This window comes from Mobula birostris, chromosome 11, assembly GCF_030028105.1.
Source record: "Mobula birostris isolate sMobBir1 chromosome 11, sMobBir1.hap1, whole genome shotgun sequence".
In the NCBI taxonomy this organism is placed as follows: Eukaryota; Metazoa; Chordata; class Chondrichthyes; order Myliobatiformes; family Myliobatidae; genus Mobula; species Mobula birostris.
In genome coordinates this window covers 80074974-80097008 of record NC_092380.1, presented here as the reverse complement: position 1 = coordinate 80097008, position 22035 = coordinate 80074974, and the positions used below count along the sequence as shown (strand labels likewise).

The following is a 22035-nucleotide window of genomic DNA, read 5'->3' as shown; positions in this document are numbered from 1 at the left end:
TGGTGCTGGGCTTGGTAGATGTAAAAGATGTGAATAATGAAATTATCTTCTCCCATTTCACCACTCACCCAAAAGATACTTAGTAAGTAATACATGTATCCTTGTTTGACACTGACATTATAAAGTCTAATTTTCATGCAAAACCCCACACCTAGTCATTCTAAGGTTTTCCTGAATTTTTTTTCCCAAAGGGTGTCTTGCATGTAGATGGCTTGGAAATTCCCACTACACAGCATGGTGGAGCCCTGAAAATCATCCAGAAATGAAGAGACAATTATGCATTTGGTTATGCATGAGACTAGCAGTGACACTCAATATACTGCATGTTTTCAATGAAGTTGTCTTCTAGCATCAAAAATACTTAATAGTGTGTCTTACCTTGGACCTCCTGCGGCATTTTGTACATACAGTTGGTCTTTTGGGATAAAGAATCAGTGTAGCTTATTTAATATGCTACATCTATTCTTTTAAACTAGTGGCTGGAAGAGCTGGTCTATGGCCTAGGTGCTGGAAAGTGGAATTAGGTACGTAATTATGTCCTGACAAAGGGTCTCGGTCTGAAATGTTGACTGTTTATTCCTCTCCTACTGTGTTTCTTCAGAATTTTGTGTTGTTCTGATTTCTAGTGTATGCGGAATCTTTTGTATTAATGAGTAGGCAGGTTAATTTATTTTCCTTTCAGAAGAACAGCCACAGTGGGGTGACTGGTCTGAAATTTTACAACATAATAGTACAATACAAAACCAAGCCCTTTGTCCTATGCTGTTGTGCTGCACTAATCAAACCATAAACTAAATGCCTAATTAAACCAATCCCTTCTGTGTGTACACATTGTCCTATTCCTCCATTCTCTGCCCATTAATTTGCCTATCCTAGTGTCTTGAACATCTATTGTATTTCCGTTCTTAATGTAGTAACAGGAAATTAAGCTCAGAGTTAGTGTTTGATGTGTTTGTGGTTATGATGCATGATATGCTGACCTTTTGTTTACTCAAAGATCAATATAATCCTTTTAAATGTCCCTAATGTAACTTCCCCTATCACCAGCTCCAACAGTTCATTCCATGCACTCAGTCTTCTTCGGTTGTCCATCGAAATCCGATGACAATGTCCACTCCTTTCACGGTGAGATCTTTGATGACTATACAGTCCTATCCTGGACCCATAAGCTCTATTGCAGGTGGAATATGTATATGTAGTAGTGGTGGCAACCATGGCTGCATTTCTCCTGGCTCTCTTCTGCTGTCTTCTGGTTGTTCTTTCCATCTCCAGAATACGAACCCCGTCCCTACACAGCTGTCGCCAAGTGGTACGGTCAGCAGCAACATCCTCCAGGTCCTCGGGTCTAATCTTGCACTTCATTAAAGCATTCTTCATCTGATCCTTATAGCTCTTTGGCCTTCCAGCTGAGCATCGACCATGATGTAGCTGGCCGTATAACACTCTGCGGGGTAGCCGATTCGGGGGCATCCTTATCACGTGCCCCAGCCACTGCACTTCTGCAGTTGGCCTTTACAAGTATTTAAGTGCGAGGCACCCGCTCACGTCAGGTAATTCCCAGGATGCGCTGGAGGCAGCTTATGTGAAGCGCTCCAAGGACTTGATAAGTGATGGCTGTAGGTTACCCAGGCTTCATAGCTATAAAGCAGGGTGGTGACACAGACCGCTTGGTATACGGTGACCTTTGTGGAGGGACGAAGGCTCCTGTTCTAAAAGACTGTTCGCCAAAGTCTCCCAAAGGCAGCTGATGCCTGTTTAATGCGGCTCTGGATGTCGTTGTCAATGCCGCTATCCTCAGAGGGAATGCTCCCCAGATATTTGAAAGATGGCACTACTGCCAGCTTTTCATCACCATCAGTGAAGGCAGGTAGAGTGGGTGGGGCACTGGTACTCCACTGGCAAACCACTTATGTTTGGTGGTATTGACAGTCAGCCTCATCCTGCTGTACGCTTTCACTGCCACAGCAAGGACGGTCTGAAGATCCTCCGGAGTATGGGCCACAAGAGCACAGTCATCTGCATACTGCAGCTCCAGGACCTGCTCTCTACGGAGTTTGGTGGTTGTGTAGTGCCTCCTGATGTCAAAGAGGTTATGCACTCAGTACTGTATATAAAAAAAAACTTTTGCCATCCCCCCTATACTTTCCTCCAATCACCTTAAAACATGGGCTCCCAACATTGGGGTCCATGGACCACTTGTTTCATGGTATTGGTCTATGGCATAAAAAAGGTTGGGAACCCCTGCCTTAAAATGTCATCTCATGTTAGCCATTGCCACACTGGGGAAAAAGGTGCTGGCTATCCACTCTATGCCTCTTATACAACTGTTAAGACAACTATCAAGTCACCTTTCATCCTCCATGACTTCAAAAGAAAAAGGCTCAGCTTGCTCAATCTTTCCTCTCTAATCCAGGCACCATCCTAATGAAACGCTTTGGCACCCTCTCAAAGTTTACACATCCTTCTGAAAATAGGGCAACCAAAACTAAATAAAATGTGGAGCTGCAACATTTCTGCACAGCTCTTGAATCCTGCCATTAACCTTGTAGCCTGCCTTCAAGTTCAACCTTCCAAAGTGAATCACTTCAGTTCTCCAGTTTGAACTCCACCTGCCACTTCTGAATGCAACTCAGCATTCTTCCAATGTTCCATTGTAATCTGTGGCATCCTTCAACACCACCAACCTTCTGCAACCTTGCTAACACACCTCCCAATTTCCTTTTCCAATTTATTTATAAAAATATCAAAGAGCAGGGGTCCAAAAACAGATCCCTCTGGAATGGCATGTTGGCACCAAGGGAGCGATATCAAGGATACTTTATCAACATACTTTAGTTCCTTGTTTGACAGCAACTAATTTAAAGTTGTAATTATTCAGACCCAGTGAGAACCTCAGTGCAGCCTACTTCTGTGATTGTCTATTCCTAATTTCATTGCTTCATCATTTGACCAATCCTTTGCCTTGATTCTAACCTCTGGAATTCACATTCTGAATTTTGCAGCTTCTATTTTTAGTAACTGAAAACCTACCTTTGATTAAGCTTTTGAAGATATTCCTGTAATCTGGCAGCTGATTTTGTCCAATTACACCTGTGAAATGTTTTGTGGTATTTTCATTACATTAATAGCCTGCTACTCATCATCTCTCCATCATAAAATTATCCCATGATTTCCTCCACTCTTGAAAAATACAGGGCATCTTAATTACCTCTCGGTAAGTTAACATTTAAGGAAAGCTACCTATACTCTCACCAATTGGCCAAGTGGAATTCAATCCAATAGAAAACAGTAGTATTACTGTGTAAACACGAGGAATTCTGCAGATGTTGGAAATTCAAGCAACACACATCAAAGTTGCTGGTGAATGCAGGAGGCCAGGCAGCATCTCTAGGAAGTACAGTCGACGTTTCGGGCTGAGACCCTTCGTCAGGACTAACTGAAGGAAGAGCTAGTAAGAGATTTGAAAGTGGGAGGGGAGATCCAAAATGATAGGAGAAGACAGGAGGGGGAGGGATGGAGCCAAGAGCTGGACAGGTGATTGGCAAAAGGGGTATGAGAGGATCATGGGACAGGAGGCCCAGGGAGGAGTGGGGGGAGGGAATTAAAAAAACACCCAGAGGATGGGCAAGTTATTTATATACACACATTCTCTCTCCTTTTTCTCCCTCTGTCCCTCTCACTATACCCCTTGCCCATCCTCTGGGTTCCCCCCCCCTTCCTTCTCCCTGGGCCTCCTGTCCCATGATCCTCTCATATCCCTTTTGCCAATCACCTGTCCAGCTCTTGGCTCCATCCCTCCCCCTCCTGTCTTCTCCTATCATTTTGGATCGCCCCTTCCCCTCCCACTTTCAAATCTCTTACTAGCTCTTCCTTCAGTTAGTCCTGATGAAGGGTCTCAGCCCGAAACGTCGACTGTACCTCTTCCTAGAGATGCTGCCTGGCCTGCTGCGTTCACCAGCAACTTTGATGTGTGTTGCTAGTATTACTGTGGATTTACATAGATCCTGCTTAACCATTTTTATTTAATTCCAACCACTGAAACTAGTTTTCACGTTTTAATGGCCTTGCCCATTTCTAATTTTAGAACATTATGCAAACATATATTCCAATTTAAGGCAAACTATAACTGGTATGCATCAAAACTGTGACTGCATTCAGACTCTTGAAATATGAGATATTTGCATCCCAACAGTGCCAACAATGACTGCATCCAGCAAAACATTAACCATCTGATGGTCAACATTACAAATACAAAACAACATCCTGGAGTTCACTGTAGGAATGGGGATCTGTGACCGATTCAACAAAAAGTCAAAAGCTAGGTGTACCATGATCTCTACAAATCTGTTTGAGTAAATTAGTGGGGCAAACAGCATCCGGGGTAATAAAGCAATTGTTGAAATTTTGGGCCAAATTCCTACATCAGGATTGATTACCTTTTCTCCTATAGATGAGTTCCTGCAGTAGATTGATTGTAGTTCCAGATTCCATCATCTGCAGTCCTGTCAATACTGCGGTTGCTGACAGCTGCAACATGCTCAAGATTTTCAGCATTGTTTAACCCATCTACTGCCTTAACAGCCACGATACCATCCCCCTGAGAGCCAGGAACAGAAGCACCCACTGGAAGGAATATTTCAAAGAATCCTTCATCAGAAGTAAATGCAACTGCCCCTAACTCCATCCCACAGGGATATTTGGGCAATCTTGCCTCTTTTCCACTCAAGACTGACAGTCATAACCCATCTCAAAAATAGGGCCTTAAGAGCAGATATAATCTCTGCAGAAATCCAAAAACTGATGGAGATCTTCAGTTACATGCCATATTCTTTACTTCCTTTTCAGGACATCAGAGACACCCTACTTCTTCAAAGAACAGGGTTTCCCTTCCTCCATCATTGATGCTGCCCTCACCCACATCTCCCCTATTTTCCAGACATATGCGCTCACCCCATCGTCCTGCCTCCATGACAGGAGCCCTAACCCAACACCTCATGAAATTCTGCATCCAACACACCATTCTCCACATATTTTGCCATATCTAAAAGGGTCTTGCCACCAAACAAATCTTTACCTTCCTCCTACTCCCCACAGGGAGGTCCTCCATCATTTTGTGTGTGTTGCTTTGTATTTTCAACATCTGCAGAATTTCTTGTTTTTAAATTCCATCTTCCTTGATAAGCCAAAGCCTCAATTACCTACTCTAACGCTGGCCCACTCACCCAATGGCCGCTCTGCTTACCTAACTTCTTTTTATTGGACCTTGCCAAGTGCTAATTATGTGCCCACATCTATGTCTTCTTGGGAACTAGAGCATGCAAAATGTGCCCACTGCCCGTGATTGCTTCTTTTAAACTCTCTGCCTCTGCAATCCAATGACTCCTCGGGAACCGTGGCCTGCGAAATGTGTCCACTGCCCTCACTCGCTTTGTCTAAACTCCCATGTATTCTATGCAATCCAATGTCTCCTTGGGAACTGTGGCATACAAAATATGGCTTTGGCACCAAATGTAATCTATTAAATAATCCATACTAGCTCAATGCAGTGGGATACAAATTATTTCAAAGAGACAAATATACAATCACTTCAATCATCCTGGTAATAATTTTCCCATGTACAACAACCTTGCTGAATAACTTGACAAAATATATTTCTTAAGTAGTTTAAACTAATTTGTAAACAATATTTAATTAGAAGCATCATACAAGCACTTTTCCAAAAGTAGTCATTGTATTCTTTACAATCCATGATTAATTTTTTTAAACCAATTGCAGATTTCCAAGAGTGCCTCTATTCTTGTGAATAAATTTAAAGCATAGTGCTGACACGCCAGTTACGAGTAAGTTGGTTTTCATACATCTGAGAATTGAGCATTTTGCAATAATTGCCATCATGGAACACTAAACTAAAAATGGAATCACCACGTTCACAAAAATTAAACAATACACTTTCATACAACTTAAGCAATTCAGTTTATTGCAAACTTTAACTAAAGGCATTAATTTTAACAAGGTATATTTACATTGTATATTGGATGCACATCTGAAATTGGACAAATGAAACGTATCATACAACCAGAATAATTTGACAGTAAAAAGCCAATATTTTTTTTTACATTTTGTACTTGTGTCAGTGGTTTATGTCCATCCTAGCGATATATTAAAAAAGTTTGTTGCCATTTTCTCATGCAACCAAACACATAAACCTTGCAAATAAAAGATTGTCAAGATGGAATAGACTTTTATCCCCAATTTGGCAGCCACAGCTATACAACATTGTTACTCCCACCATTTTGTTTTGGAAATATTCCATCTCCTCCTCATCTGTTACTTAAAAAAATGTACACTATATTCCTACCACAGTTTTAAGTAATTGCTACACTGCAAGGGATGCTTGAGCATCCCAATCTTCAAGTATCTGTGATCAAATATTTTAGAGGTTTACATGGTGAATCAAGCATTAACAACTGAATTTGGATTTTACCACCCCAAAGCAGTTTGGAAGATCACAGAAAATTGCATTGCTTGGTTTGATTATTTTTTCAATATTTATTTCTAGAACTCTAAACCCAAGCTGTTATTAATTTTTAAAAACAGTGATGAAGTTGATATAAAATATTTCATTGACTTTGAATGTATTAAGGTGCTTGAAGGATCCAACAATATCGTTACTGTAGATGCTGCAAAGAACAGGCCACACTAATAGGTGAGTGCACATCTCATTCTACTTTCCTGGAACAGACACTATTTTCTAATGTGAAAGTATTCTTCCACAAATTTATCATGCATTATCATCATCTCTTTTCAGCCTTAAACCTGTACCATAGGCACTTTGTCAAATGACATTTTAAAAATTGCCTTAGCAGAACCGAGTGCTAGCTCTCACCTCGATAAACAGTCCAGTAAAGTCCCATGAAGAGGGTCAATATGCCATTAACACTTTAATTCCCTGAATTTAAAAGTAGAAATTATGTCATACTTTCCTCAAATAGGGCTCTTCACTCCTTAAAAGTTTATTTTAACAGAATTTTCTAGCCTACTAATATCATATTAAGTGCTCAGGTATCAGTTCACCCTGATCAAGTTCTATTGACCTGGCAACTAAAATAAAGGGAACTTAAAAACAAATTGGTAAGTGGTTCAATAGAATTTTTATAAAACAGTAAAATTGATGCAGATCTTTAGTTTAGAGAACTACACAATAGCCACATGCAATTCAAAGCTAATCATCAGTATCTTTCATCTTTGATTTGAATAATTTGTTGTTCTGAAAATATAAAACACAGAAGGATGATCATATTTATGGCTATTTAGTGACATACCAAATGATCAACTCATCTTCAGTAGCAAATATGTTTAAGTTCTGAATTAAAGAATTTCCAATACTCATCTTCTAGATTTCAAGAACTGCTTACAAATAAAATCTGAAGGAAAGAGCCACCCTTGAACATTTGGAATTAGAATTTCCTCTAGCAATTGGTTTAATATAGGCAACTCGTTCAAAATAACACTTTTACATTTGCATTTCACCTCTACAATTTACACTGCCCACTTGGAAGAAACACTGAAAGTTAAAATCTTATACAAGATGAAAAAAAGTATGAAAATTTCTAAACACTTTGGTCACACAATGTGTTCCAATTGGTATACTGCAATTATATACGTTAGGTTTAAGTATACACATTTTTATAAAATATTCTACTTTTATAACCATTTACTATGGCAACAATACTAATTATCACGTGAGTGGCAAGATATTTAATGGACTGATTAACCCATTTAAAAGAACATGTATTTTATACAAATGCACACAAGAGTTCTTTGTATCTGCCAACATGTAATACCCTCATTTACACATTTCATTCAAACTCTTCTTTGCACATCCATCTTTAAAAAAAAAAATCTCATAAGAATATTGCTGGTCCTGATCCCATGTAAATTTAGTGCAGCAGTGACTGGCTTTGATAGGCCTAAGCCCAGTGCCTCCAGTGAACCCCACTGATACCCCTGGATAGTAGCTGCTCAGACTGGAGTAGACAACAGCAGGCAGAATTATTCATGCAGGTCCATTAATTGAAGCTTCAGGTGACAAGACATGTTGAGCCGTCCTTAAAAAGATAAAAGAAAAAGCAATTTTCAGTGAACTGAAGAAAATAGAGTGAAATTTCTGTTGAACAGTTGAACATTTCTAGGGAGTACAGCATAAAGCAATTTCACAGATTCAGCAATCAGCATGATTCAGTCCACAAACTGACACTTTTCTTCCCTGACACATGATGCACATTTTGAAATCCATACAGAATGCAAGGAATATTCATAAATTAAAGTGGCATTTGGGATGGTTTATTAAATTGACAAAATGCAATCAGCCTAATAAATACAGCTTTTGGCATTTTTCTCAGATAATTCAGCACCAATTTGAATCCTCTTAATTTGGATAGAATCCACAGGATAAAAATCATCTATTCAATCCATTAAGTTTCAGCTGATATTTAGATCAGACTCAAAATTTGCGCTGACTATAATAACTTCTCCATCATCACATCTCTTTTTCTGAAGCATATCCTATTATTTATGCACCAAGCCCTTAAGGAGCCATTTATCTGCCACATTTCTTCCAGATGTGCTTCATTCACAAGTTTTTCACATCTGCCAACATGTGATAGCCTCATTAGGACATTTCATTCAAACTCTTCTTTGCACATTCACTTTTACCTGGCAAGAATATTGCTGGCTCTATTCCATGTAAGTTTGGTACAACTGTGACTGGCTTTGATAAGTGAACCAATGATACCCCTGATAGTATCCCAGAATTCAATGCGGTGAACCTTTCCTGCATTCATCAATAAGTATATCCTTGCTCAGCCAGCGTGTCTATTTTCAGTGTGACTTATGTATAAGGACATACCAATCTTTTTTTTTAAAAAAAAGCACTTTGGCAAGTCTGATCACCTGGCTTTACTTCACTCCCTCCCAAATACAGACAGAGACTGAGGAGAGCATTACCAGTGGTGAGGACCGCAACAATAGTAGGAAGCACAGGAGCGTCTGCAGGACTGCTTTGAATCGGTGGACTGGACAATATTCAGTATCTTCAAATCTGAATGAATATGCCACAGACAGAAGCCCTGGGTGAACCAAGAGATTTGTAGTATACTGAGGGCTAGATTTTTCAAACCAGCCTACAAGAAACCCAGGTACAACCTAGAGAAGGCCATCGTAAGAGTGAAAAGGCAATTCCATCTGCAGTTAAAGACACAATCGTATGCACAACAGCTGTGGCAAGGTTTGCATGCCAGTACATCCCATAAAGCAAAGCCTAACTGCATAAATGGCTTCGATGCACATTTTGAAAGGGTGAATAACACTACACCCGCGCAAATCCCACAGTATCTGGCTACCCTATGACCTCTGGCTCAGGTGTCCACATCAGAACACATTCTTCAAAAGAGTGAACCCTTGCAAGGTGTCAGGGCCTGATGTTATACCTGACCAACCAACTGGCTGGAGTGTTCAAGAACATCTTCAATCTCTCACTGCTGCAGTCAGTGGTTCCCAACTACATCAAAAGGGCAACAATCATACCAGTGCCCTCTTCTCACGATTACCATCATAGAGGAGGTATTGAATGATACAGGGAGGAGGCCTGAAGATGCAAACAATGTTTTAGGAACAGCTTCTTCCACCCCCCTCCATCAGATTTAAGAACAGTCCATGAATACTACCTCACTATTCCTCTTTTACACTATTTATTTTAGTTTTTATTATAACATAGTAAAAGTATGCAGCTACAAAAACAAATTTCCTGACATATCAGTAATAATAAACGTCATTCTGATTCACTGGCACCTTTCAATCTTACATTTAAATATATACTTCTTTATTTGCTAACGCAGTGCATGACTTCACACTTTAATATGTTCATGAAACTCCTCTGTATCATCTCCTAGACCAGAGGTCCCCAACCCTTTTAGCACTGCGGACCCGTTCATTATTGACAATATTCTTGCGGACCGGCTGACCCCGGGGGGGGGGGTTGCCAACGGACAAAAGTAGCAGTCAAATATGTTGTGTTTACCCTGAGAAAGACTACCATGACCATGAAGCCTTGCGCAGGCACCAGTGCGCATGCGTGACATTGCGCATGTGTGTACATGCCGATTTTTTTCTACAAATCGTTTTTAGTGATTCTGTTTCGGGGGGGGGGTAATCACGACAGGAATATAGGTGATAAGTGGCTAATACACTCAATTCCGTTTCTAAAAGGATTTATCTAACGAATTTAATATTAAACACACAGCGCATATTTTCCTCGCATGAATATAGTGATAAGTCTATTATCAGGGGAGGACAGGGGAGCTTGAAGTAAGTGTCGAACGAACTTCCAGTAGAAGTGATAGAGGCAGGTTCGATATTATCATTTAATGAAAAATTGGATAGGTATATGGACAGGAAAGGAATGGAGGGTTATGGGCGGCGTGCAGGTCGGTGGAACGAGGTGAGAGTAGCATTTGGCACGGACTAGAAGGACAGAGATGGCCTGTTTCCGTGCTGTAATTATTATATGGTTATAAAAGTCAATAGCATCATAACATTTTAAGTAACGTTTGAATATTAAATATACAGTGCATATTTTCCCCGTAAGAACATATAAAATCATTGCAACACACCAATATCGCTGAATCAGTGGGAGCCCTGGGCTTGTTTCCCTGCAACAACACGGTCCGATCGAGGGATGATGGGAGACAGCGATACGCGAACAGGGTTCCTTATGTCCAGTCTATTCCGCAATTTAGTTTTCGTTGCATTAATTGTAGAGATATGTTGGAAATGGAAGCAACGTTTTCAGTGCTTTCGTGGCTATCTCAGGATATTTAGCCTTGACTTTGATCCAGAATGCCGGCAGAGATGTTATGTCAAACATACTTTACAGCCCGTTGTCACTTGCAAGCTTGAGGAGTTGATCTCCTTCCCGCGCTGACATGGATGACGCGCGGGTAATGACCTCGCGTGCGTTCAAGCTCAACAGTGGGTGTGACAAGGAATGAGGAAAGGTGCAGCTGACTCATATCGCCAAATGATATTGTTTCCTCGTGGCCCGGTAGCACATGCTTTGCGGCCCGGTGGCTGGGGACCGCTGTCCTAGACCACACTGCCAACTGGCTGGGCTTCCTCAGCAAAGTTGGAAACACTTCTCTAGGCCCTACTGTCTAAGTCACTAATAAAGAATATGAACAGTTGGATTCCCAGACCCAATCTTGCAGGATCCTTCTTGTCACTAAATCTGAAAACAAGAGTATAAAGACTGGGAACACGAGTAGGCTACTCAGTACCTGGAGCCTACTTTTGGCATTCAATGGGATCATGACTGATCCAACATTCCTCATGTCCACCTCCCTGTACTTTACCCATGTTAAGATTCTTCCATTCCTTAGAAATATCTAAATCGCAGACTTAAATAAATACAAGAACTCTGTCCCCATGGCTCTCTGTAGTAAGAAGTTCAAAGACTCATAAATCTCAAAGTCTATTGCAAGCAACACACATAAAAGTTGCTGGTGAACGCAGCAGGCCAGGCAGCAACTCTAGGAAGAGGTACAGTCGACGTTTCGGGCCGAGACCCTTCATCAGGACTAACTGAAAGAAGAGCCACCCCCCCACCCCCGCTTTCTGCAGGGATCGCTCCCTACGCAACTCCCTTGCCCATTCGTCCCCCCATCCCTTCCTACCAATCTCCCTCCTAGCACTTATCCTTGTAAGCGGAACAAGTGCTACTCATGCCCTTACACTTCCTCCCTTACCACCATTCAGGGCCCCAGACAATCCTTCCAGGTGAGGCGATACTTCACCTGTGAGTTGACTGGGGTGATATACTGCGTCCGGTGCTCCTGATGTGGTCTTCTATATATTGGCGAGACCTGACACAGATTGGGAGATCGTTTCGCTGAACACCTACGCTCTGTCTGCCAGAGAAAACAGGATCTCCCAGTGGCCACACATTTTAATTCCACGTCCCATTCCCATTCTGATATGTCTATCCACGGCCTCCTCTACTGTCAAGATGAAGCCACACTCAGGTTGGAGGAACAACACCTTATATTTCGTCTGGGTAGCCTCCAACCTGATGGCACGAACATTGACTTCTCTAACTTCCGCTAATGCCCCACCTCCCCCTCGTATCCCATCCGTTATTTATTTACATACACACATTCTTTTTCTCTCTCTCCTTTTTCTCCCTCTGTCCCTCTCACTATACCCCTTGCCCATCCTCTGGGCTTTTTCCCCCCCTACCCCTTTTCTCTCTCCCTAGGCCTCCTGTCCCATGATCCTCTCACATCCCTTTTGCCAATCACCTGTCCAGCTCTTGGCTCCATCCCTCCCCCCTCCTGCCTTCTCCTATCATTTCGGATCTCCGCCTCCCCCTCCCACTTTCAAATCTCTTACTAGCTCTTCTTTCAGTTAGTCCTGACGAAGGGTCTCGGCCCGAAACGTCGACTGTACCGCTTCCTAGAGATGCTGCCTGGCCTGCTGCATTCACCAGCAACTTATATGTGTGTTGCTTGAAATTCCAGCATCTGCAGATTTCCTCGTGTTTGCATTCTCAAAATCTATTCCTGTTTTAAATGGGTACACCCCCACCCCTTCTGAGTTATCTGATTTTGTGTTCTCTGATTCTGGGCTCTCTCACCGCAGGAAGCATCTTCTCAGCATTTATGCTGAGGCACAGATAAATAGGGGGTGGCACTGTAACGCTTCACAGTGCCAGCGATTTGGGTTCAACTCCCCCCACATCTGCAAGGAATTTGTACATTCTTTTCGTGTGTGCGTCGGTTTCCTCTGGGTACTCAGTTTTCCTCGGACATTCCGAAGACGGACAAGTAGGATAATTGGTCACATGGGTGCAATTGGGCAGTGCAGTCTTGTTAGACTGGAAGAACCTGTTACTGTGCTGTACTTCTGAATAAAAAAATTATGTTTCAATAAGATCAGCTACCATTCTTCTAACCTTCAATGAATCTCAACCAGTTTAACCTTTCCACATTGAATAATCCTTCCATGTCCATAATCTTCCAAGGAACCTTCTTCCAAACATCTCCTAAAAGCTAATACCTTGCACAAAGAGAATGACCAGCATTATTTGCAGTTCTCCTAAGATCTTAATTATGCCCTGTACAACAGCAATGAGATGTAAATACTCCTTTGAAATAAGGGGCATTATTTTATTACTCTCCCTCGTGTGCTGTCTTTCTATGTTTTGTGCACAATGATCCCCAAATCTCTCTATTCTGCAGCTTTTTATTCTTTTAAAAAGGGAAATTGTTATATACCTATCACCTTTGTCCATGGATATCAGTGTAGCTGGGTGGCTGAAGAATTGGGATAAAATTGATGGGTGTGACAGAGAACAGATTACAGGGATAATAGGACTGACGTGATTGCTCTGCTGGGAGTCTGTACTGACTCAATCACTGAATTACCTCCATCTGTGGGAAAGGGAACAAATAGTTCCAATAACAAGCTGTATCCTGCAGGCAATTTTCATTTTTATTTTAAGCTTGAAGATATTTCTTTCAAAATATCTGCCATCAAATAATTTTTTTCTCTGAAGCAGCAAGTGATGATAATGAACATTATGGAAACATAGTCAAGTACAGAAAAACAGGAAATAAAAAAGAACAAAGCTCCCTATAAAGCTCCAACACAAATAACGTGAAGGAATGAAAGTTAAAAAAGTAACTAATGGATTTGCATCAAAAATTCAACAGCTTATACTGTAAACATATAATCACATAGGTTACATAAATGAGTTCAATATGAAAAAAGTGTAAAATTATAAATAGTGAACTAACCACGGCATGCAGTCGATGGAAGGTAGTTCCAAAAGAAGCTTAAATATGATAAGAAACATGAATTTGGGTACACTCCAGCTAATGAACACCAAGGTTAGGATTTTGTGTAAGAAAGCAACCATCCTGCTATCCAACTCAGTTCATATTACTCAATGATCATCTGTAACTGTGTTATAAACAAATTTGACCAAAACTGGTCATATACAATGAGCTGGTTCAAATGGCCCAGGGCTGCATGCACGTTTGGAATGATGAGGCTAATTTTCCATCAATAGCAGTTATTTTGTTCAGAAATCTTATACCTGTCTTAATTTCTTCTGATTTATCAGAGCTGACATCAATCTCTGCAACACAAGGAGAAGCTGGCCACCTGGACCCTCAAGCCTACCTTCAATATAATCATGGCTGGTCTGTGCCAGGCTTTATCTTCTCTTTTGTGTCTGTTCCCTATAGCCCTTAGTTCCATAATGTAGCAAAATAAAATTAGTTACCTTCTTTTTAAATAGCTCTGTGGCCAATCTTGGTAGGTATTTAAAGAGGAAGTACATAATCCCAGCAAATTTCTGGGCACCTCAATTTTAAATCACTGACCACTGTCTTCTAATTTTGTCTGCTTGTTCATGACATTCTCCAGACATAAAACAACTCACCATTTTATCATGTCACTTTAGGATCATATAGCTTTCAATTAAATCATCTCTCATGCATCTAAACTCCAAAGAATACAAAATTGAACTTCTTTCGCCACCTGTAAAAGAACTGGTCATGGCAACTGTTCTGCCTGAGACCATAAGAAACTGCAGTCGTGGACACGTATCAGCCCATCACCAAAACTACATCCACACTTCACGCTGGCTAGGTAAAGCAGCCAACATAATCAAAGACCCCAGCCACACTGGACATTTCTTCTCCCTCTCCCATTGAGCAAAGGATATAAAAATATGAAAGCATGTACCACCAGACTCAAGGATGGCTTCTATCCGGCTGTAATAAGACTATCGTATGGACCCCAGTGCAAAAGATGGGATTCTTGACGTCACAATCTACCTCACTTTGGCCTTGAACCTTATTGTCTACCTGCACTGCACTTTCTCTATAACACTAAAATCTCATTCTGCATTCTATTGCTTTCCCTTGTACATATTCCCTTTCCAATGCAGTATGATGAAACCTGTATAGATGACAAGCACAACAAAGTTTTTCCACTGCACCTTGTTACATGCTACAAAAATAAACCAACTTCAGCTTTAATCTTCTTAGGAATTAGCCCTCTGAATATCTTTTAGACTGCCTCCAACTCCAGCATATTCCTTCTTAAATTAGGGGACCACAAATTCACTCTACTCTAGAGGCGAGGCCACACCAACACACACAAAATGTTGGAGAAACTCAGCAGGCCACGCAGCATCTATGGAAAAGAGCAAACATCCGACTCTTCGGGCCGAGATCCTTCATCAGGCCATCCCGATGAAGGGTCTCAGCCGGAAGCATCGACTATTTATTAAATGTTTATCGTATGTCAGAAGTCGTCAACGTTAGGACAATAAACAGTTTGGGTCTTAATATCAGGTATTTTTTTTAATATAAATGCACAATTCAGTAACAAATTGCCAGAAAATAGTTGGATATTACAGAGATTGCAATCATTTGTACTATGCAAACTAAAAGTACTGTCAATGATTAAAAAAACAGAATGGCTATCACAAAATATATAAGGAATACCAAAGTTGTATACTCTATCAAGGTAAAAAGGAAATTACAACGGATGCTTACTTGACTTCTTCCATTGATGCTACATTGTCGATGGGACCATTCATGGTTTCTTTTACTCGAGATTTTGTATTCTCTTCAGAGTGCCTCAAGCTGTTAAAAGAGTATCTACTGTTAAACAAAGACTAAACTGCAACAAAAAAAACATTGTGGCTGACACCTACTAACCTTTGTTACATTAACAGGAATTAATTTTCAAATTCGTGTTCCAAGTTCCCTAGCATTCAATCCCAAAACTCATTTTGCCTGTCTCCTCTGTACCAAGCACACCAGTGGACCAGACAGACTAATGCTTAATATGTCACTATCACACAGTTAAAATCAAGCACATTTTTGATCATTCTGTTGCAGCCCAAAAAGGTTTGCTTGACACCTAGAAACTTCCTAAATAAAATGTGAGATACATTTGCCCAAACTTTCATTAAGCAAAAGCATATATTGCTTAAGTGTTAAATTAGACCTCAAGATCTGATAATTATTATACTTCAACCAATTCTTCATAATCATTTGTTACTCAATTAAATGAAAATTATCTACTTTTAGTGTTGATATTATCAACCCCGAATGAAACAAAAGCAAATCTAGATAATTGAAATACAAAAATGGTTCACAATCATTGATGGTCATTCTGTGTGATCTAAACTAAAAGCCATCATGCATTCATTCTTTGCAGCTGTCAACTCAGGTCAGTTGGCTCTGAAAAACCAACCCCAACTAGTGCACCACCCACCACCTCACTCTGCTCTCCATGTTTCCTTTCCATAATAAAGAGACATACGCAGCCATCAATGCCCTACTGTTCTGTACTGAAAATGTGCTCTTTGTGCCCGTTAAGAGTCACTTGATACACAATTAGAGAAATTCTTTGACAAATCGTGCAGCTGATTATTTGCATTTTACAAACATGAAAAACAGATAACATATAACCTTGAAATAAAATAGTCTATTTAGTAAAAACAAAACTGTTGTAGTAAATAACTCAAATTCATTCTCCTTTGTAACAATGATCCCACCACGCAAGATATGTAGTAAACTATTCATCTTTCATACGTTATCAGGGAGCAAAATTCATTACAGTATAAAATCTGCATACCCATCAATTCGATAATCATTAGACTGTGATGTTGAAGTCACTTTCAGAGGTTCCAAATTATCTTGAGACATATATTTTGAAGAAACATCTTCAGAGGTAGACAACTTTATGTCCTCACTAGACAGGGAAAAAGGCAAATTGATTAAATAGCTGCGAAGTTTAAAGAATAATAATACTTTCACGCTTGTTATGAAACTCACTCTCCAATCATGCAGTTTGTGAAAAATTTCACATGCAAATGGGAGGGGGGTGTGGAAAGGCATGAATGAATGACGATCATCTTGCAGGCAACATTAAACCTTGATGTATTATTTCAAATGTTGACTCAAAGTCATGCCATCATATGAAAGGAATTCTATGAAAACAGAAGTCTGTTTGTTTACACATACAGCATTCAATTAATTTACACTTAATTGTCATACATACCGATAGGATTTCAACACTCTGAAGCCAAATGCACGAGAGAAAGAGAAAGGAAGCTTAAATTGTGAAAACCTCCAATTGAACTACTATGAGCTTGCTTATGATTTTCAAAGATTCACAATCAATTTTTTCTTAGTACAACTGTATTAAAACATTTGGCATATTTCCATTTTAATGTGAGAATCATTCCCTGCAGGTTTCCACCAAACACACTCTGATCATCAGAACTGACTTTGCAATATCTTGAAAGATCATAAACTAAACTGTAAATACTTCAATCTCCATTGCAGTGTAAGAATTAGAAGACAAAGGAGGAAGTTATCTTTACTTTGACATTATTAAGTTTTTGGTCACCATTTATTTTTAAAATTTATTTCAATTTTAATAGTTGTAAAAATGACAGCACTTTAACTGACTGCTATAGCCACTTTGAGACAGGTCTTCAAATCCTTGCTGCCAGAGGTTCTGTTGCCACTCGGACTATGCTATGCCACGGGACCCGTGATGCAAAGTGCAAGTGTGGATCGATGTGAGGTGACCAGTCAGCAAATTCAGATGGTTGGGTAAGTCTGGCTCCATGAAATTGCCTAGAAATTCTATGTTTCTAAACTGTTCCCACTTACAATGGCCTCAGAAAATAAAAATATAGCTACCAACACAACAGATGTGGAGTTTAGTAAATGGAAAAAATATGGAGCCCTCTGTTAGATGAAATGTTTTACACACATTCAGGTAGAGAGCAGATGTATACTCAAGAAAATAGGAATAATGGAATATGGGGCAGGAGAGTGGAAAGGAAGCAATTAACAAGGACTAGCAAAGTCCAGCTGTACCAAGTGCCCTGCTTACGTGCTGTAAATTCTAGGAAATCTAACACAGAAAATATTGTTATTCTCATGAACTGTTGTAAATTTCTGAGTTTTAATTTTATTCTTAATATACATAGTCAAAAAATACACTTAAATTTTAGTAAAACAAAGAGGAACTATTTAACTGTGAGAAATTAATATTGAGCTTAAGAATGGAAAAGATTCATACACCAAAATCTAGGTAAAACTGTTGACACATCCAGCACAAGGTAAGAGATATAGCATTCTTTCACTTCACTAAGTAGCATGGATAAATTTGGAACAAGAGAAAATCTTCAGATGCTGGAAATCCGAACAACACACGCAAAATTTTGTAGGAACTTAGCAGGCCAGGCAGCGTCAATGGAAAAGAGTAAACAGTTGACATTTCGGGCCGAGACCCTTCATCAGAACTCATTCGGATAAATTGGGAAACTAGCTTACTTTACCAAGAGCCAAGGTCTCAGAGGCCTCACAAATCAGAAACAACAAAATTGACCTCTGAGTAAAATAAAACAATGGACCCACTCTAAGATATCTCCAATGGTACTGAAGGTCTCAAAGGCAGATAGTGAAGCTGTGTGCCAACACAGTTAAATATGTACGTGGTGAGACTTGGCCATCCGATCCACATTGGGAATAATGTCTATCAACCTTCATAAATGAGCAATTCAATTCTTTACACCCTATACGCGCTCAGTATTAACAATTAGGATGCTACATAATTGGGCAAACTGGAAAACGGAGAATATATTCCAAAATAACCACAGTCCAGCTGCAAAGGAACAAAGTTGGTTGAAAAGGATCAGACCTGGAGTAGACTATGGATGTTGTACATCTCAAAGGAGAATGAAATGATAGGAGGGAGATGGATCCTGAAAAACAGTCTTTAACTACTTACCAAACCCCAGAATAGCATGACAACCTAGGACCAACATTCAGAAAGGAGTAGCTACGTATTACTAATCCCTGATTAATCACCCATTTCTTGGTAGGTAGCTTACTGTGCAAGCTGTAAATGGTTGTACTTTGCCTTTTCAATTAAGGGGCAATACCACATTGCAAACATGAGGACATTGCAACATTCTTTCACCTATGTGGCAGCAATAAACTGGAAAGTTAATTTGTTTACTGAGACCCTAATAAATAGGAAACAAAATTCTGATGATGCCAGTTATCAGTGATGTCATGAAAATTTTGTACAATAGAGGCACTGGAAAACATTTATCACCCATCATATTAGCACAATCTCCACAGCACACAATTCCCTCAAGCTATCAAAATCCAAGCCAAGCATAACTCTGGAAGAGCATATCATCATTTTAAAATGTCAATATTTCAATCCAATCACGTAACAAATGCTTTAATGCTAACCTCCTTCATGACAAGCTGCAGTCCCGAAATTCCTTGATTCCATTTTGTCTGGTAAATTGCTAATCTATGAATATAGTTCACTTAACATTTAACAACATTATTATTAATCTTAATAATATTGGAACTAGTTGGAGACAGATCTTTGTGGACTTTATGCACCAGTTTTAAAAAGTAATTGGGGTCTGTCAGGACCTGTCTGCAGAGCAGGAGGTTGTTTGAGTTAACAGTAACTCTAGGGTTAATTAGCAAGCGCCAATAAAAAGAAGCGGGGTTTGAGCGGTGCAGCCATTGTGTGAGTAGGCAGTGTTAAGAGTGGTCAGGCTTTGGCTCAGCAGGCCTGGAGGAGAACAGGCGCTGTCTAGAACGCAAGTTTGAGATGTTATAAAAAGTGTAGCCAGAATGGTTGTTCAGACAGTGAATGCTCCTCCTATGAGGAGATGTGGGACTTCAGGGCACCTAACAGTCTCCCTGATGAGTACATCGGCAGGAAGTGCACCCAAATCCAGCTCCTGACTGATAAGGTCAAAAAACCAGAGCTGGAGCTCAATGCACTCAGGACCATCTGGAAGGCTGAAAACCTAATAGATAAGTCTTTTACTGAGGTAGTTACACCAAAAATGCAGGTTTCAGATAGTAGATGGGTGACTAGCAGGAGAATAAAGGGAGTAAGCACTCCGTGCAGGGTTCCTCTGTGGCCATTCCCCTCATCAACAAATATACCCCTTTGGGTACAGCTGGGGGAGGTGGGGAAGAGTATGACCTATCAGGGCATGTGGCTGGATCTGAGGCAGATGGGAAGAGTAAAGTCAGGCAGAACAGTAGTGATAGGAGATGTGAAAGTTAGGGGGACAGACAGGAGATTCTGTGACAGCAAAAGAGAAGCCAGGATAGTGTGTGCCTCCTAGCTGCTAGGTCCAGGATGTCTCACAGCAGCTGCAGAAGATTCTCAAGAGGGAGGGTGAGCAGCCAGACATTGCCGTGCACATTGGCACCAATGACTTAAGTAGAAAGGAGGAAGAGGTACAGCACAGTGAGTATAGTTAGGAAAACGGCTGAAGAACAGGACCTCCAAGGTAGTAATATCTGAATTACTCCCCGTGCCATGTATTAGTCAGGGCAGGAATAGGATGATGGTACAGATGAATGAGTGCTGAGGAACTGATGTAGGGGGAAGGGTTTCAGACTGGATCACTGGGATCTCTTCTGGGGAAGGTATGACCGGTATAAAAAGGACAGGTTACACCTGAACCTGAGGGGCACCACTATCCTTGCAGGCAGGTTTGCTGATGCTTTTGGAGTGGGTTTAAACTAAATTAGCAGGGGAATGGGAACCGGAGTGATAGGCTGAGGATGGGACAGTTGGTATGCAAGTTGCTGCAGTGTGTAGTGAGACTGTGAAGATGGATAGGCAGACGATAAGGCAAAATCACAGCCAATGGGATGAGGTGAAGGGTAACGTAGAGGCAAAATTATAAGAGATGATGAATACAGGACTGAAGGTGTTATATTTAAATGCATGCAGAATACAGAATAAAATAGATGATCTTCTAGCAGAGTTAAGAGATTGACAAACATGACATTGTGGGCATCACTGAGACATAGCTAAAAGATTATAGTTGGGAGCTTAACATCCAAGGATACACATTGTATTGAAATGGCAGGTGGGGTGGGGTGGGGTGGCTCAGTTAGTAAAAAAAAAAATGAAATCAAATCCTTAGAAATAGCTGACACAGGATCTGAAGATGTAGAATCCTTGTGTGTAAAGTTAAGAAAGTGCAAAGGTAAAAAACCCTGATGGTATTTATATTCAGGCCCCCAAACAGTAGCCAGGATGTGGAATATAAATTTCAATGGGAAATAGAAAAGACCTGTTATGATAGTCATGGAGAATTTCAATACGCAGGTAGATTAGGAAAAATCAGGTTGGTACTGGGTCCCAAGAGAGGGAATTTGTAGAATGCCTATGAGATGTTTTTTTAGATCAGCTTATTGTTGAGTCCACTGGTGGAAAGGTAACTCTGGATTGGGTGTTGTGTAATGAACCAGATTTGATTAGGGATCTTTAAAGTAAGGAACACCTTATGAAGCAGTGATCATAATATGATAGAATTCAATTGGCAGTTTGAGAAAGAGAAGATAAGTTCAGATGTATCAGAGGGAAGCTGGCCAAAGTTGATTGGAAGGGGTCACTAGCAGGGATGATGGCAGAACAGTAGTGCCTGGAGTTTCTGGAAGCAATTCTGAAGACACAGTATAGACACATCCCAAAGATGAAGTATTCTAAAGCGAGGATGAGGCAACCGTGGGTGACAAGGGCAAGTCAAAGACAGCATAATATAGCAAAAAAAAAGTGGGAAGTTAGAGGATTGGGAAACTTCTAAAAACAAACCAAACACATTAAAACTATCAGAGAAAAGATGAAATATGAAGGTAAGCTAACCAAAAATATTGAAGAGGATACCCAAAGATTTTTCAGATATATAAAGAGTAAAAGAGAGGCGAGAGTGGATATTTGACTGCTGGAAAATGACTCTAGAGAGGTAGTAATGGAGGACAAAGAAATGGTGGATGAAAATAAGTTTTTTGCATCAGTGTAGACTGAGCACCCAGACTATATGGTGGACAGCTGACGAACAATGGAAAACTTTCAAAGAGATTTTTCATGCTGCTCAACAAA

At 40.4% G+C, this 22035-nt stretch overlaps 1 protein-coding gene across 2 annotated transcripts in view; it reads right to left on the bottom strand.

Annotated features, from left to right (window-relative positions):
• Positions 1-5949: 5949 nt before the first annotated feature.
• The window catches only part of LOC140205226 (serine/threonine-protein phosphatase 6 regulatory subunit 3-like), a 149845-nt gene continuing 133759 nt past the window's right edge, over positions 5950-22035 (bottom strand). For both annotated transcript variants that reach the window (XM_072272640.1, XM_072272641.1), the window contains exons 22-24: positions 16714-16830; positions 15624-15713; positions 5950-8108 (exon numbers count right to left, since the gene is read on the bottom strand). In XM_072272640.1, the coding sequence (XP_072128741.1) occupies positions 8057-8108; positions 15624-15713; positions 16714-16830 (259 nt within the window). In that variant the 3' untranslated portion in view covers positions 5950-8056. The remainder of the gene's footprint in view (positions 8109-15623; positions 15714-16713; positions 16831-22035) is intronic.